This window comes from Battus philenor, unplaced genomic scaffold (genome assembly GCF_028537555.1).
Source record: "Battus philenor isolate CCGP_79_NKW_IND1 unplaced genomic scaffold, ilBatPhil1.0.hap1 SCAF_2, whole genome shotgun sequence".
Classification (NCBI taxonomy): domain Eukaryota; kingdom Metazoa; phylum Arthropoda; class Insecta; order Lepidoptera; family Papilionidae; genus Battus; species Battus philenor.
This window is the reverse complement of record NW_027181682.1, coordinates 2,183,729-2,199,764: the sequence shown is the minus strand read 5'-3', so window position 1 is coordinate 2,199,764 and position 16,036 is coordinate 2,183,729. Positions and strand designations below refer to the sequence as shown.

Below are 16,036 nucleotides of genomic sequence, written 5' to 3'. Positions count from 1 at the left end.
CCTTGCGTCGTGGTTACGTTCCAAAAAAACACGACGCAAATTGAAACGCCGCAAAGTGAATTAAGATTTTCTAGAGCAAACCATGTAAAGATCGAAAATAAGTTCCAGGGTTACGAAAATACTACTTTTTAAAAATAAAATTGAACAAAATAAACAATTAAAAAACAAAAATTATATAACTCTGCCAAAAAATAAATTTAAAAAATATAATACCCTTTTCGTAACCAGAAACAACACTTTAAAATTTATATAAATTAATTAGTCGTTTTTTTAAAAAGCACAACACACTACGTAATTAAAACTGAACTTCAAAATTAGCAAAAGAAAGTGAAAATAAAACTGTATTAAAATTGCATTGATTTTTAGTTAGAAAGGGAATCCCCGAGTTTTGATGGCATGGCGCAATTAGAAATAAGTGTTGCCATGTTTTGGAAAAAAAGAGAAAATTTAAAAAAAAAATTACCTCGAAAATCTAACGACGCAACTTCGAAAAAAACGCAAAACGAAACGACGCAAAGCGAGATATTGGTGTATATTTATTTGGACTCTGTTTAAGAACTATTATAAGATTTTGTTTTAATGAAAATATTTTAATTAACAATTCGCGGAATGTAACCAATTTAAATATTTCACGTAGATTTCTATGGTTAAGTTTTTTCTAATAAAATTTCTTAGATTCCTGCACGTATAGTACGTATAAATAGCGATTTTGGAACGTTTACCGTTAATAAAGCATTTTGAACAAGGACTAAAAAGGCGTTAATTTGAAATTTGTTTGTTCTACACTTAATTTTATAATTATGTAAGTGAGGAGCCAAGTTCGACAGCCGCAGTATCGCCGCATAGCTGTCGCAGATTCATAACATGGCTGTAACAATTATTTCTATACTGATATTGATATTATAAAACATAGATATTTACTACTAATTATGAAATTAATATAAAAAAAATATATTTCAAGAATACTAGTCCAAATATTAAATTCTTTTAGTGTTTATCTAGTGTTTGTGGCTTTCAGGATTCTTGTATTCCTTACAGCTGAATTTTGCAAACTAATCAATGTATATTCAGGTAAACAGAACTTAATTAGGAAATAAGTTATTTGTCATTTTTAATTATTAAATGAAAGTCAATATACAACTTTGCTTGAAGAATACTTTTGTAAGAAACGCGTAGAACATTTCAAGATTATTCTCTGTGTCATGACTGTCAATTTTAAGAATACCCTCATTTTTAATAAGAACTTAATTATGACATAAATTAATTATCATTTTTTATTATTAAATGTAAAGCAATACACTATTTCGCTTGAAAAATACTTTTGCAAGAAACGCGTAGAACATTTCAAGATTATTCTCTATTCCAGACAGTCAATTTTAAGAATACCCTCGTTTCAAAATAAAACTCGTTTTCATAGTTTCCCGTTCAGAACTTTAACGCGTAATTTCAATGATCGATAATTAAAAATAAATCTATAATTTTTCCAAGGAGGTTAAGGATTTAATCAAAAATTAAAAAAAAATTAACTGGCCGCACATAAAGTGACACTTCTTAATGATTAAAGAAGAAATATTCCGATACTAGCAGATCAATATCAGCCGTAATGTGTTATAATAATAATAATTATATTATAAGGTTGACAAGGAATGCGTACGCTTCTTTTTTATCATACATCACTCAGTCATGGATCATATCTGTAGTCAACTTCTATTCCTCAAATTTTTCTAATTTGCTTTGAATTTTTCGTCAAAATCGGAAATTTCTCAGAGCTCACAAAAATTAATAAACCTTTTCATTCTTCACCGAATGAAATATATTTTTTAAATCGTGCCATCGTATAATTTATTCTACATAAAAATTATAACGATATATTGACAGGAGGAAGTCGAAAATATTAATTCAATTTTAGAAATTTTTGTCAGGGAACGTAAACGTTTTTAAAGTGCCGCGTGTTGATCACCTCTGGAAAAACGATTTTGAAGTCTTGAGCAAGAATAGTTATTACCTAACTGTAGTAAGTTTGACATTCCGACGAAATGTTTTGACATCTCGGAATTTCATATGCTTATATATAATTGTGTATACATCTTATCTTCCGATCATTTGTAACGAATTTTAAAATTTTTAATTTATCTGTACGATTATTGTAATATATTATTAATCTGTTTTAATTAACATTAGTGATGACTTATGCATAAAATGCGGTTTTTTAATTCTTTAGAAGCAAACCATTTGACCTCTGTCTCGCCTGATGTTGTCTTCATTAGTACATGTTTGACTAGAAGATGCCTATTCACTCTTGTCTTGATGACTTCTAAGTTATAGTTGAAAACAAAGAGGATAGTAGGTTGTTACACTACTTTGCTGTTCGCGAAACGCTTAGTGCGGGTAGAATGAATTTTGTCAATCAATGCGTCTTGTAATCTGATACAAGAAAGTTGGAATAATTATTTGGATTTGAATCGTTCCATTTTTAAAAATTACTCGAGTTGTTTCAAACGGACTATAGCGATCTAGATTGCGATCAAATTGAGGCTCACTTTTCAAAAGTCCCTCCCGCTCGGCGAATTGAGCCGCGCCGTGAGGGATTATCCTCGGAGGGAACAGTTCTCCACGTAGCGATTCACGTCACGTGCGACCCTCCCGTCTAGCGCTGTCATGCCCGCGTCTTATTACCTCCCAACTATTGCCTATGACTTCGCTTACGTGAGCAACCATCTAATAACGTCCTAAATGTTATTTATCTGTAGAAGAACAATTCTTACCGGCCTCTGCTTGGGAAACTTTTTTATATTAAGTCAATTTATGTTTCATCTTCACTGCCAGTAGGTTCAACATGGGAGTCAGTCAGTTAAGAAGGATATAAAAGTTTTTACATAAATAACAGTTGCATATATAGGATAATTAAGAAAAAAAAATAAAAAGTCAAAAACATAACGCACCGGCGCGAGACCGGCACTGCGAAGGGAATACTCTGCCAGTGCCGGGTCGCGCCTTCTTTGGCACGTGGCGTACCTTTTCTTATGCTCAAAAAATTATAAAAGATAACTAAAAGCCAATATTTCGCCAACGAAGTAAGAACGTTCAAGCGCAATGCAGACACCTTAGCTTGTTACTTCGCGTAATGCCGGGGCCGTACTGGCTCATGAATTTTGGTCAGAAGGCATCACGCACCGGCGCGAGACCGGCACCTGTGTTGTTAAATAGAAATATTTGATTTATAACATATAGTGTCGATAGTGTTTTTGCAATGCATTTTTATATAACATTTATATGATATATAGGTAAAACAGGAACTATTAGAGATCATATAAGAAGTCATCACAATGACTTTACTGGCATACCAGTCTATCACCGTTCGATCTATTTTTTTTTTTGGTATGATATTTGAATCAGCGATTGTCTTCAAGAAATCTACGTTCATGATAACCGCCGTTTGTATTAGGGAGAACGAAAAGTAATGTCGCTCTCTTAAGTTAAATTCACACGACTACATTTTTAACAAGTTTTTATTTATAATCAACAATATATTCAACCTTTGTTATCAAAAACCTTTTGCAATCTAGTATACAAATTAATGTCGGAGCGGTAAAAATCTATCTGTTTTTCTGTGAAATATGTTATGTCGACAGAAACGACATTACTTTCCGGTCCCCCTAATATATAATTTAAGAACTTGTTATGATTTAATCTCTTTTCTCTGTCCAATGTCCAAACCAAAGAGTTAGGTAAAGTAATAGATTTCGTAATTTTAAGCACACAAGTTATAACTTAGTATAAAAGGATTAAGTGATGAATGAATGTAAACTTATTTCCAATCAACCTTTGTAAAGTGATCATTATAAAACATGTTATATTAGTTAATTTTTTATTATAATACGACGGAACAATAACTTCTGGCAGTACAAAATCTACAAAGATAGATATTATTCAATATATAGTAATCTGAATTTTGAAAACGATTTTTCTTAGTATATTATCATTACGTTATTTATTATCTTTGAAACTATTCATTTTATAAGGAGTGTAATATACATTAATCGACAGAAAGTGAGCCATACATTCAAAGCTTTTACATCTGTTACCAATCATACTGTAGAATTTCATATTACGTAGCGCGTAGACTAGTTCGTAGCGTTGCGTCTACGAACTGCCGTTACCACGTAATAACGTCTACGACATTCGTAATACCGCCCGCTGTATCGCGTCGGCTCGGCAAAATCGATACACGGGTGTCGGCATCGTGTCGCGACCACTCCACCGCGCACCCTACACCCTACCCCGGCGTAAACATCGCTCGTGTAAATTCGTTAATAATCGCTTTCCAATACCGCGTCGGTACTACGCGATTGGTTTACTTCATTATTTACGCCGTCATTGGACATTTAAAATTTATACTAATCGGTTATGTAACTGCCTACCTGTGTTCATGAATGCCCCATGTTAATTTGTATTTAATATTAAATACACGACAAAATATTAATACTTCAATGATTAATTATTGCTTATAATATCATATTTCCATGTTTAAAAATAATAAATATAGAATATGTCAATATTATTAGTAAATATTATTTTTAAATATACCACGCCCGCGTTCAAGAGTAAACTTTTGTTAGATCTCTTGTGGTTAGAGATCAGGTGTTTAATCGGCAGTTGTTTAATGTTCCAATTCGATTTAAAATTTTTTACAACCGATACAAAAAAAATGAACCAAAATTTGTAAAGCATGGTTTATCGAGTGAATTAAAAAATATATATCATAAAAATGAGGTTTGAATGCAAAATAAACTTAATAAAAATACTAAAACGGTTATTTCACAAATATTTGATGCAATAAATAAAATCGAACTACCCTCATCAAAACGAAATAAAACGAAATGACTCTTTGTAAAGTGCTACGAATAATCGTAGCAAAGCCTCTACGAATACAAGACTCAGGTTTTTAATCATTCCTTTATATCTCTGCTTAACGGTAAGCGATATAAGGCTTTTGTGTTTAAATACAGACATTGCACCGTGTTGATGTCACTTCAAACGAACGTATGATATCGGATTTGCATACAAAGGGTGCGAGTTTTTGTATTCGATACTTGATCAACCCTCTGAAATATTTACAATCGACAAAAGGAATACCAAGTAATGGAGTTGAGTTTCTTTGTTAAAAATAATGTCATGTCTTAATAAATAGGCGTCGTAATTAAACATTATATTTATTGCAAATAATGATAATGTTTATTAATGAAAGTACTTTTAGGCTCCATTATGCTTGAATTTTATAGTAGTAATAAGTATTAATCTTACACGAACTAAAGTATAGAATTAAAAGCAGCTATTGAAGTGGAATTACTTCAAGAGATTCTTCCTAGGGCCGGTAGGCTTTAACGTAGTAAGAACTCGAAGTCCGTATTTATACAAATGTATAAACTATTATACTTCTGTGGAATTCCCCTTTTCGATGCGCCGCTGACGATGACGTAATGTTGCTCCTATAATATCGATGTAAATAAAAAAAATATATTGCTGTGGATTTCCCCTTTTCGATGCGCCGCTGATGACGATGACGTAATGTTGCTCCTATAATATCGATGTAAATAAAAAAAATATATTTCTGTGGATTTCCCCTTTTCGATATGTCGCTGACGATGACGTAATGTGGCTCCTATAATATCGATGTAAATAAAAAATTATATTTCTGTGGAATTCCCCTTTTCTATATGTCGCTGTTGATGTCGTAATATTGCTTCTAGAATATCGTTGTAAGTAAAAAATTATATTTCAGTGAAATTTCCCTTTTCGATGCGCCGCTAATGATTACGTAAACTAGCTCCTACACATCTAACGACCTTAGATATATTTCAGTCTAAGATGAGAGAATTAATAAAAGTCTCAAATTTCTTCGTGAAAATTACTACAAAAAATATTTTCCTTTATAAAATTAAAACATAAATATGTTAATTTTATTGTTTGGTTACGAAATAATGAAACTAGTTCATTGTTTAATAAGAATTTTAAAGTACTTTAATTTTTTTGAGTATGTAATAGGATGTATATGTTAGTGTTAGTAAGGTTGGTTGGTAATGCCAGTGATAAGGTTGGTTGGTAGAGGTTTGTGGTTAACGTCTAGGTTGGTAAAGCCAGGGGTGTATAGTCTTCAGGTGAGAACACGGCGTCGTCATGGATCACGTCTGACCCAACTGTCTGTCCTCAGCGCACCGAAGGTCTGCGCCCGTCAAGAAGCCCGTGGGAAAGCCAAGGACCAAGCAACCAAAGAAAGTTAAATTCATCAGTAAGTTGACTAGGATACAAGCGTTTGGTTTTTAGCACAGCTTTTTATGGTTTGAAATCGTTATTTTTTTAATTTGTCGCATTTTTTGCTTATATCGCCTTTTTTTCCGTAAACGTGACACGGCGCAATATACTACATTTCTTCTGTATAATTCAGAGTCATGGAAAATTTCTAAAACCATGGGAGAACGACGGAGTCGTGGGGTACGGAAGAAAATTGAGAATATTCAGAGGTGCGCAACCTTTTCAATTAGAGGCCTAATATAAATTTAATTGGCAGGCCTCAGTGTAGCATACTAATTATTTAGAACATTTTATTTAAAATAAACATTAGAATTAAAAACAATTAGATTTCGCGTACAGATTTTAATGCAAAATGTAAAAACGAAGAAGAAAATAAATTCTTAATATAGCGTCTGCCGCTGTTTTTCCGATACAAGCTGATTATAAGTCGAAATTGAGGGGGTAGCTACACGTACGCAGTTTTCTAATCGTCTATCACGCAGTTTTGATCGATGGACATTTTTAATTAATTGTTTCAGTAAGTTTAGTATGTACTACCGTTTTATTATAATTAATTTTATAACAATATATTTATGGGAGACAATCGATAAATTAAATTAAATTTTAGAAATACATAAGTATGTTTAACGGGCCACGTGTTGGTCATCTCTGTTATAAATGAATAGAGTATGACAGAGTAATAAAGAGAGTCTGTAAGAGAAAAGATGAATACGATTAAAATGAAAGCTTCAGTAATTTGTATTAAATGCATAAAGAGAAATATCAAATGCATTTAACAAGGCGTGGTTGAATTTAAGGAAATTTTCTATTCACGAGCTCCTTGAAAGCCTCCTTATATGTTTACGAAACTGCATCCGTAGATTCTAATACGTCTTTTATCAAATGAAATCATTTATCTTCTGAATACATGGTACATGGGCTATGTTCATGATTTATCTACGAGGTCGAATGGGCAATGTGAAGATTTGCAGTGAATTTGCAGGTCGAAGTGGCCAGATAGCGTGTAAATCTGATGGCTACTAAGAGCTAAAAGTTCTGCAATGTGGTCAGATGTTAAAGTCATCGGAAAATGTTGGATGCAGAATGCTTCCTTCTGGTCATATTGGAAATCTATGGAGGAGGCTTAAGTCTAAAAGAGGTTCTATACTGAAATGATTACTGAACTCCAAGGAGGTCGAAACCAAGCAGAACACATATCTTATGTTTTAAAACGATAGGACAATATAAACACAAGAGCACAGTCCAGAGTTGCTTGAGGAACGAGATAGTTGTAACATTACTGTATGATGTCACTTAGGATCATTTCAGCGACTTGTATACGTAAGGCGAAAAATGCCGGAATATTCTAATATGAGAAAAATGAAAAAAGTAGAAATTAATGGCAATTAACTTTGAAGTTTCCGAGAGAAATAGTGGTAGAAAATATATGTCATATTCTACATATGTTTTGCATATATCAACATTATATGCCTTAATAAAGTACGTGTATAGAATTTCGATCAGATACAATTTATAAAATTTCGTTTTGTAGGATCAATTTTGAAAAGAAGGTACTACTGTCAATGCATATATGCCTCGTTGAATGAATTCAGGATTTGATTTTATCAACATAAATTCTCTTTCGTAAAAAAAAATGTATTATTATCCACAATGTTTACAAGGAAATATAAAACAGCTATGACGGGGGAATTCCCCTCATCTCATTACATTTCCATGGGACGGGCAACATTTGATTACGAAACTTAGACGTCTTATTTTCATATCATTTCCTTGTTCAATTTGTTGCTTTGTTTTTTTTTTTGTTCTTTCTTTTTTGTTATGACATCTGTTTTAGTTTTTTTTTCTGAATAAAATATGGCAGCTGGTAATTTTAAGAGATTATTCTTTTGATTTATTAGATAACAGTCTTTCGTGCATTGAATAAAGTATAACTAGATGCTTTTTATTAAACGGTTTTATTTAGTTCGACCCGTACGGAATTTATTTGTTTGGGTCAAAATTAGAAATTGAAATTTAAGCACTTTCCCGCTGTCAGATTCATCTGAAATTTGGTGCACACATTTAATTTAGATGACAATACAATATGATAAAATCAATAACATTATAAATCTAAGATGGCCGCCGATACAAAATGGCGTATTACATATTTTTCCTTAACCCCCTCAATATGGGTATCAAATGAAAGGGCTACACTAGTAAAACACGATGATTATGTATGTCAAAATTTAAAATTCAAGATAGACGCCGTTCCAAAATGGCGGACAAGGTATATATTTTTCCACAACCACCACAATATGGGTATCAAAAAACCGTTTAACTTAAAAGTTTTTTAAATGTATTTATTTATTTACTCTGTGACAATATATATCGGCATCGTTTCAGCCCATAAACGCTCACTGCAAGGAATAGGGCTCTCCTATATACCATAATCCAGTTTAGTATTATAGTACGCAGAATACGGCAGTGGCAATCCTATATAATTAGTGCATAAAGTGTAAATAACATACTATTTTGTCCCAAGAATCAAACCCTCGAACTCCGACAGCATGTCTCATTCCTCTAACGCTGGGTTCACTACTCAATATGTTTGTGACTATTTTAAGTGCTGCCCTAGTATTTGACATAGAATTATTTAATTTCTTAAAACAGATCTTATACAAAGTATAACGGCGTACTTAATGCCAAATGCATCTTATACTAGATAACTATTTGGGCGATGCTAAGATAATGAAGTAAAAAAGGGGAAAAAGCCCAAAATGTGAGGAAGTATAAATTCAATCTTCATGTAATAAAGAAAGATTTCCACCTATAAACTGTCTTATAACCATATATGTGGAGCCAAAGGCTTCATCATTATTGCGGCTTTATCACGTCCCCAACTGTACATTGTCCACCCCAAAGATTTCATTTCCAATAAGACCGCTTGAAAGCGGCCTGACTCTTAAGATCTTTCGACGATCTTAACAAAGTCATCTGTCTACCGGTGTGTGGTCTCCAACTTTAAAGTCTTACAGACTTCAATCGGTAACTTCAGTCTTGAAATTTTGGTATGAATATTACTTTCGTCGATTAGAGATCCGATAAGAACGAACTTTACGAAATTCAACCCACAAGTGGGACTGAGAAGAAGTTTAAGTTCGTAGTAAAAATAAAAGTTTGATTATAATACAACTTTGTTTCGATTTCTGTACGTACTAATACAAAGTGTATTTCAAAATAAACAACAAACACTGTAAAAGGAAAACATAGTAGTGCATTACCAGTAGAACTTCGTGACTCATTACGGAGGGTTTAGAAAGGGCACGACCCTCCCTGCGCAAACTAAGTTACCTCTGTACACTTTAGCCTTTTGCATTTTTAATATATAAATACGTCATATAGCCTTAATTAAACCTTCCCTCATAATCGTCCCTCAGGATTATTTATGATTTGAAATATGTAACTAAGTAAATACTTAATCTATTATGAACATTTAAGTAACTTATTTCCCCAATGAGTTTAAATTTTGTAAAGTTTAATATGTATTAAATTACATTTAAATATTTTATTTAAGTTTACATATATATACTGCTTCGTAATTGTAAGCGAGATCAAAATGGGGAAATTAATCAGAAATGGGGAAATCCGCAAAGGAACCAAGATCACCGACGTAGAAGAATTGCCCGTCTGTAGTGGCAGCGGGCGGGATACACTGCCATGGTCGTTGGTGCTGAAAGGTTCTAAATCATGAGCTGGTAGATCCGAAGTGGGTAGATCCCCCATTAGGTAGACCTACGACATATTTAAGGCTGCAGGAAGTCGCTGAATGCAAGTAGCGCAAGAAAGGTCATATTGGCGATCTTTGGTGTACGCTTATGCCTAGCAATGGGCGTCCATCGGCTGAAAATAGAAAGTTTATATATGCCAGGTGTTTTTATTTTGCTTTTTTTTCTCTTTAATATAGTTTATTTTACCTACCTTTATCAATTTATCTCTGCACCGCTCAAAATGTTTCCTGGTAGAGAGTGCATACAGCATTACGTCCGGGCATTACTTTGCGGAAGTCTATTCTAAGTAAGGAAAGGACTAATATATAGCTACTTCCGCTATGTAGCAGTAGTCGTGCAACGAAGTGCACCGCCCACTCGCTGATAAATGCGCATGCGGCAAACAATGCGAAACACAACTACCACCGTTAATTTGCTCTACACGTGTTTCACACCTCCACGGGGCATCCTCAGGAGTAATGTTACACCGACCAGTGCCAAACACCGATGTTTGCTGGGCGACTGCTGCATAGGGAAAGTAGCTATATATTAGTCCCTTTCTTACTCTTTACTTGTTGTTCAAGCAGTTTATATGCTTACAGAGCAGTGGTGGAAGACTGTGACTTGCGATCATAGGTCGCCGGTTCTATTGTCGGGATACAATCTTGTTTAATTCACACCTTGAACATTAATCATATAGTATTACCACTCACAAACAAGTTTTCAGAGGATGGGTGTCAGCGTCCTCTGCGTACCATAATACCATCTGTGATCGCCGACCCGCGTGCCAAGCGTGGTGATTATGGTATATCCCCCATAAATATCTTTATTCTTCTTCTTCCTTCCCTTTTCCCTTTATTTGGGGTCGGGTCTCCTTATCAATTTGCGCCAGGCCAGGCATCCTGGGTTGTCTCTGCATCAAGTTGAAGGGTTTCTAGTTCCTTTCTGATATTAGACCACCACGTAGCTTTTGGACGCCCTCACCCCCTTGGGAATTCTGGGAGGCTTAAGGCAATTTTTAAATTTATTTTATTTTTAAATATCTTTATTGCTGAAACGATATGGTTACAAAGCTAGAATGAGAGAGAGAGAGTTGATTACTAGCACCAAAAATAGCACAATATGAAAGCGCACAAAAAAGGACCGCACAGAAACAAGTTTGACTGCATTCCTGCATCTAAAAGAATTTTCATTACATTCATTTCATATAAACAACTCCAAATTAAAACTTCCACCTACCCTCTTAATTCTGAACAAAGTGAATGCGTAATTTACACCCTTTGTTCAAATATTCGTGGCGCGATCACAAGGATACGTTTCCGTGTTCAAGTACCTCTGAACCCCTTCCGGCGAGACGAATCCACCCCATGTTCCGCTTGTAGTATCGGTTGTATTCCGATTTTTCACGCCGTGCACACTCCAAAGTCACTTCAACTTTACTTCGGCTTCCTTTACCTATGTAAATGCTATTACGTCATTCTTTTTTAAAAATCATATCCCAAAAAATATGTTCGAAATGAAAAACTTTTTTTTTATATTTCTCTGTATTTATTATCGTATCTAAAACGAACACGTTATGTGACCTTAATTTTTTTTTATTTTTTGAATGCTGCCACTGTCTTGTAGTACGAAATCTACAGAGACACATAATAAATTTTAATGTGTAGCTAATTTTGAAGTCTAAGGTTTTATCTCCACCACGCCCAGATTAATCGTACAAGATGGATGAATTTGATGGTGGAACCGCGACGGATCCCAACCGCCGACATATATAAACTAAACAAAAATATATATATATAATTTATAAATATTGATTTTATATTTTACAGTTTCCAATTTAGTGGATTTATAATAAGTTTGGTTGCAAAATAAAAAGAAAATGATGGCTATAAATAACAAAGGTATATTTGTCCTCAGCCACTGAGATCCGCTGCCAGGAGATGTCGAAGGGAGGTCTGGCGTACGAGGTGATCCTCGCGGAGCCTGTGGGAGTGCCGGCGCCGCGTCGCGCCGACTCCCCCGAGAAGACTCCCTCCGTCGAGGAGATCCAGGAGAAGCTGAAGGCGGCGGAGGAGAGGCGACGTGTGAGTTAATGTTCATCTTCATCTACCCGCATAGATGTCATATTTCTCCCACCAAACTCTACTGCAGTTCGACAAATGTCTTCTCTTATGACTTCCTTGCTAAATTCTAGAAAGCTCCGGCGACTGCTCGTTGTTCACCAGCGAGGCCTCATTTCCTCCCTCGACCCTTTGCGGTAACCGAAGCTGGAAATCTGTTCGTTCCGCGCCAAATACTGCCGGTGATAACGTGCTTCACGGTCTGGTCTACACCTGGGTCACAGACGTACGAGCGACTCTCCTTGACCTATGAAGATACTCCTAGAATTACTCGTAGCTCGTAAAGTAGTGCATTGTCAAACTACCCTGGACGCAAGCTGATCCCAACCGGGTTCTTTTTTTTTTAATGGCTCCCGCTATTGGGGGCCTCTCGTACCCTTTTGTGGGACAGGGACTTTACTGGCAAATTTAATTATTCACATAATTTTTTATTATTTACTTTCTCTTCTTTCATACTTCACATTGTCTTTCGGTCTATTCTTTCATGCCACAATTCTGCTGTCTTTACCTTTTGCTCTGTATCACCTTGCATTCATTCCTCTTTTCTTTTTACATTTTCATAATTACATTGTTATTTTATATCACTTTTTTATTACTTAAATTCTATAATTATTTTATCACAGTACTGTATATTATTTTGCTCCTATTTAAACCGGGTTCTATTAGCACACAGGCCTACCACATATATTTAATATAAATATATATCGAAAAGCCTCCATGTCCAGCTGTGGACATGCTATGTCCGAAATGATGATACCCGGGAGTGAATTGTAAAATCGTACACATGTCCTCATGGTTTATAAATATTTATATACCCTCGTCAATTGTTTTTTTTAAAATCATTATTTTATGTTTTACCCACAATAACTAAATTCAAACAATCAAATCAAATGCCTTAAATGAGCAGTTCATAATGGGTTGCATTTGCACTTCGCACCAAAGAATATGTTAATTAATGCCTTTAATATACTTTTTTATGCACAACAATGTTACTATGTACCCTCCACTTTGCGGCAAATAGCTTGAGGCGGTACAAGGGAACCCGAGTCTAAGCCGACGTTAGCTAACAAACCGTAGGCATGTTTCTAGAATGTTCGCAATTTCGCATCGTGTGACTTGAGAGCCACTCGTGTCGTAATGATGAGGGTAGTTCGCTTAATCTCACAATGAGACCACTCATCGCGTTTTAGCTTTAGCTATAGCGCGAAAAATGTAAGCGCTATTTTTAAAACGTTATAATGCTAAAAATAACGTTAAATAAAATTAAAGATGCGTTCACACGCGTATATTTTGTGCAAAATTAAGAATTACCTTAGGTTTAAGGTAACTTTGACGGAAAGTTTTTAGATTTAGTTAAATTAACTATCATAGAAACGTAGATACAGATAGAATTGAAAGACTGAAATATTTATATATATGAGTGTGTATATAAATATATATATATATATATATATATATATATATATATATATATATATATATATATATATGTAATTAATAAAATCAAATTTAGAATTAAAATATTCTATATTTAAATAGTCTGTTACGATCATTTTGGAATCGTCAATCAACATATGTACTCGTATATATATGTCAGTATGGACAGTCCTATAGCTATCACCGGCGAGAAACTCAACAGTTCCTCTTCACAAATATAGTTTTATAATGAATCCATGGCAATAATTAGCTGGCATCATCATATCGACCTATAGACGCCCCTTGAAGAGTATAGGACTCCAGAGATCGCCCCGATGACCAATCCTGCGCTGCCTGCGTCAATTCACTTGCCGCGACATCTTAGCAGTACCCACGCCACTGGAGAACCTTTCTACCCCAACAACCATTTGTTAGACGAGCGATATGCCCCGCCCACTGTCATTTCGGACGACCAATTCTGTTTTTAAACGGTTTTATTTAAGTAATTCCGACCACGATTTTAAAAAGAACGAAATGTCGGTAAATCAGTACGTCTATTAGGCTTATTGACAAGCGCCATCTAGTAGATTGTTAGAGAAAATATGATAAAACAGTTCAATGTATTTACCACAGGGTGTAAAGTTATATGTGTAAAAGTTTTAATTGGGTAAATACATTGTACCTGTGCTCACAATTAAAATATAGAACACCCTATCCAAAAACCTATGATTTTATAATTAAACGATTTTATTTAGTTCGACCCGTACGGAATTTATTTGTTTATTTATTTGGGTCAAAATTAGAAATTGAAATTTAAGCACCTTCCCGTTGTCAGATTGATCTGAAATTTGGTACACACATTTAATTTAGATGACAATACAATATAATAAAATCAATAACATTATAAATCTAAGATGGCCGCCGATACAAAATGGCGGATTATATATTTTTCCTTAACCCCCCTCAATATGGGTATCAAATGAAAGGGCTACACTAGTAAAACACGATGATTATGTCGAAATTTAAAATTCAAGATGGACGCCGTTCCAATATGGCGGACTAGGTACATATTTTTCCACAACAACCACAATATGGGTATCAATAAACCGTTTAAAAGTTTTTAAATATATTTATTACGTGTATGTAGTAACAAGTATAAAAAAAACTCTTTTGATTTTTATACGTAAATCGTCATCCTTTTTTAATATCCTAGCAACAGTTTTACATGAATTAAGCCCTATTTGTGTATGAAACGTTTGTGTAATTGTTGGCGTTTTAATAAACGAGCACTCGGGACAATGCGGGCACTCGTGTGAAATAGTTTCCGACTTAGTCCGTCAGTGAATTCCATCTCTACATAAGGCCCTTGTAATGCATCCTTTGCAGTCGGCTCTGCGGTGACGAGAAAAGACTTTAATAAATGCTGCTAATGTTACCATAAGTACTCAAATTTCTGAGCGCCAAATTGGCTAAATACAGGGTGATTATTTAGATGTAAAAGCGTAGGTGTATAAGCATTGTTATTTAAAACTTTCGGGCAATTTGAAAGTCTATAACATTTGGTTCAGTCGAAAACATTTTGAAAGATGTTTTTTGACTCTTGGTTCTTCGCGACTTTTTTGCCAAATCCCGACTGATATCGTTCCAATCTGTACGACTTCTGTCTTTTCCTCAAACTCAAAGATCATGAAGAATTTACCTGAAGAAATTCAGACTGCTTCGAGGATTGTAAAAAGCGTTGGCAAAAATGAGTTTTACGATGAAGGTTACTTTGAAGAATTTAGATTTTATAAACAAATACTTTACTTTTTGGTCACAGCTACAAACTAACTATTAATTTAGTTATTTTAGTAAACAATATAAAAATATGCTATGAGGTAGTTCAGCAGGAGAGAACTATGACTTGCGATCATAGGTCGCGAGTTCGATTCCAGGAATACAGTCTTGTGTTAACACTTTAGTGCATTAATTACAACGTAATAAGTAAGAAAAGGACCGATATTTAGCGATCACTCTGTGTTTGGCACTAATCGGTGTAACATAGCTCCTGAAGATGCCCTGTGTAGGGGTGAAACAGGGTTGAGTAATTTAGCGGTGGCGGTTGTGTGATTCGCATCGTTTGCCGCATACGCATTTATCAGCGGGCTGGCGGGCGGTGCATTTTATTGCACGACTACCACTGCATGTGCGGAAGTCGCTAAATGTTGGTCCTTTTCTTACTCAGGATGGACTTCCGCGAGGTAACGCCTGATTCCATTAAATACAACGTAATATTTATATCAGATTGCCAGTGCTCAAAAACAAGTTACCAGAGGATGGGTGGCAGCATCCTCTGCGTACCATAATACCATATTGCGGCCGCCAACTCTTCTGGCGAATATCTTGTATCTCCCATAAATATCTTAAGAAAAATCCTATGCCATACAGTGGGCGTCTATGGGC

At 34.8% G+C, this 16,036-nt stretch overlaps 1 protein-coding gene across 3 annotated transcripts in view; it reads left to right on the top strand.

Annotated features, from left to right (window-relative positions):
* stai (stathmin) overlaps window positions 1-16,036 on the top strand; it is an 81,651-nt gene that overhangs the window by 54,737 nt on the left and 10,878 nt on the right. For 2 of the 3 annotated variants that reach the window (XM_068765198.1, XM_068765195.1), the window contains exons 2-3: window positions 6,212-6,289; window positions 11,976-12,142. In XM_068765198.1, the coding sequence (XP_068621299.1) occupies window positions 6,212-6,289; window positions 11,976-12,142 (245 nt within the window). The remainder of the gene's footprint in view (window positions 1-6,211; window positions 6,290-11,975; window positions 12,143-16,036) is intronic. The other variant, XM_068765196.1, reaches the window with a different exon arrangement.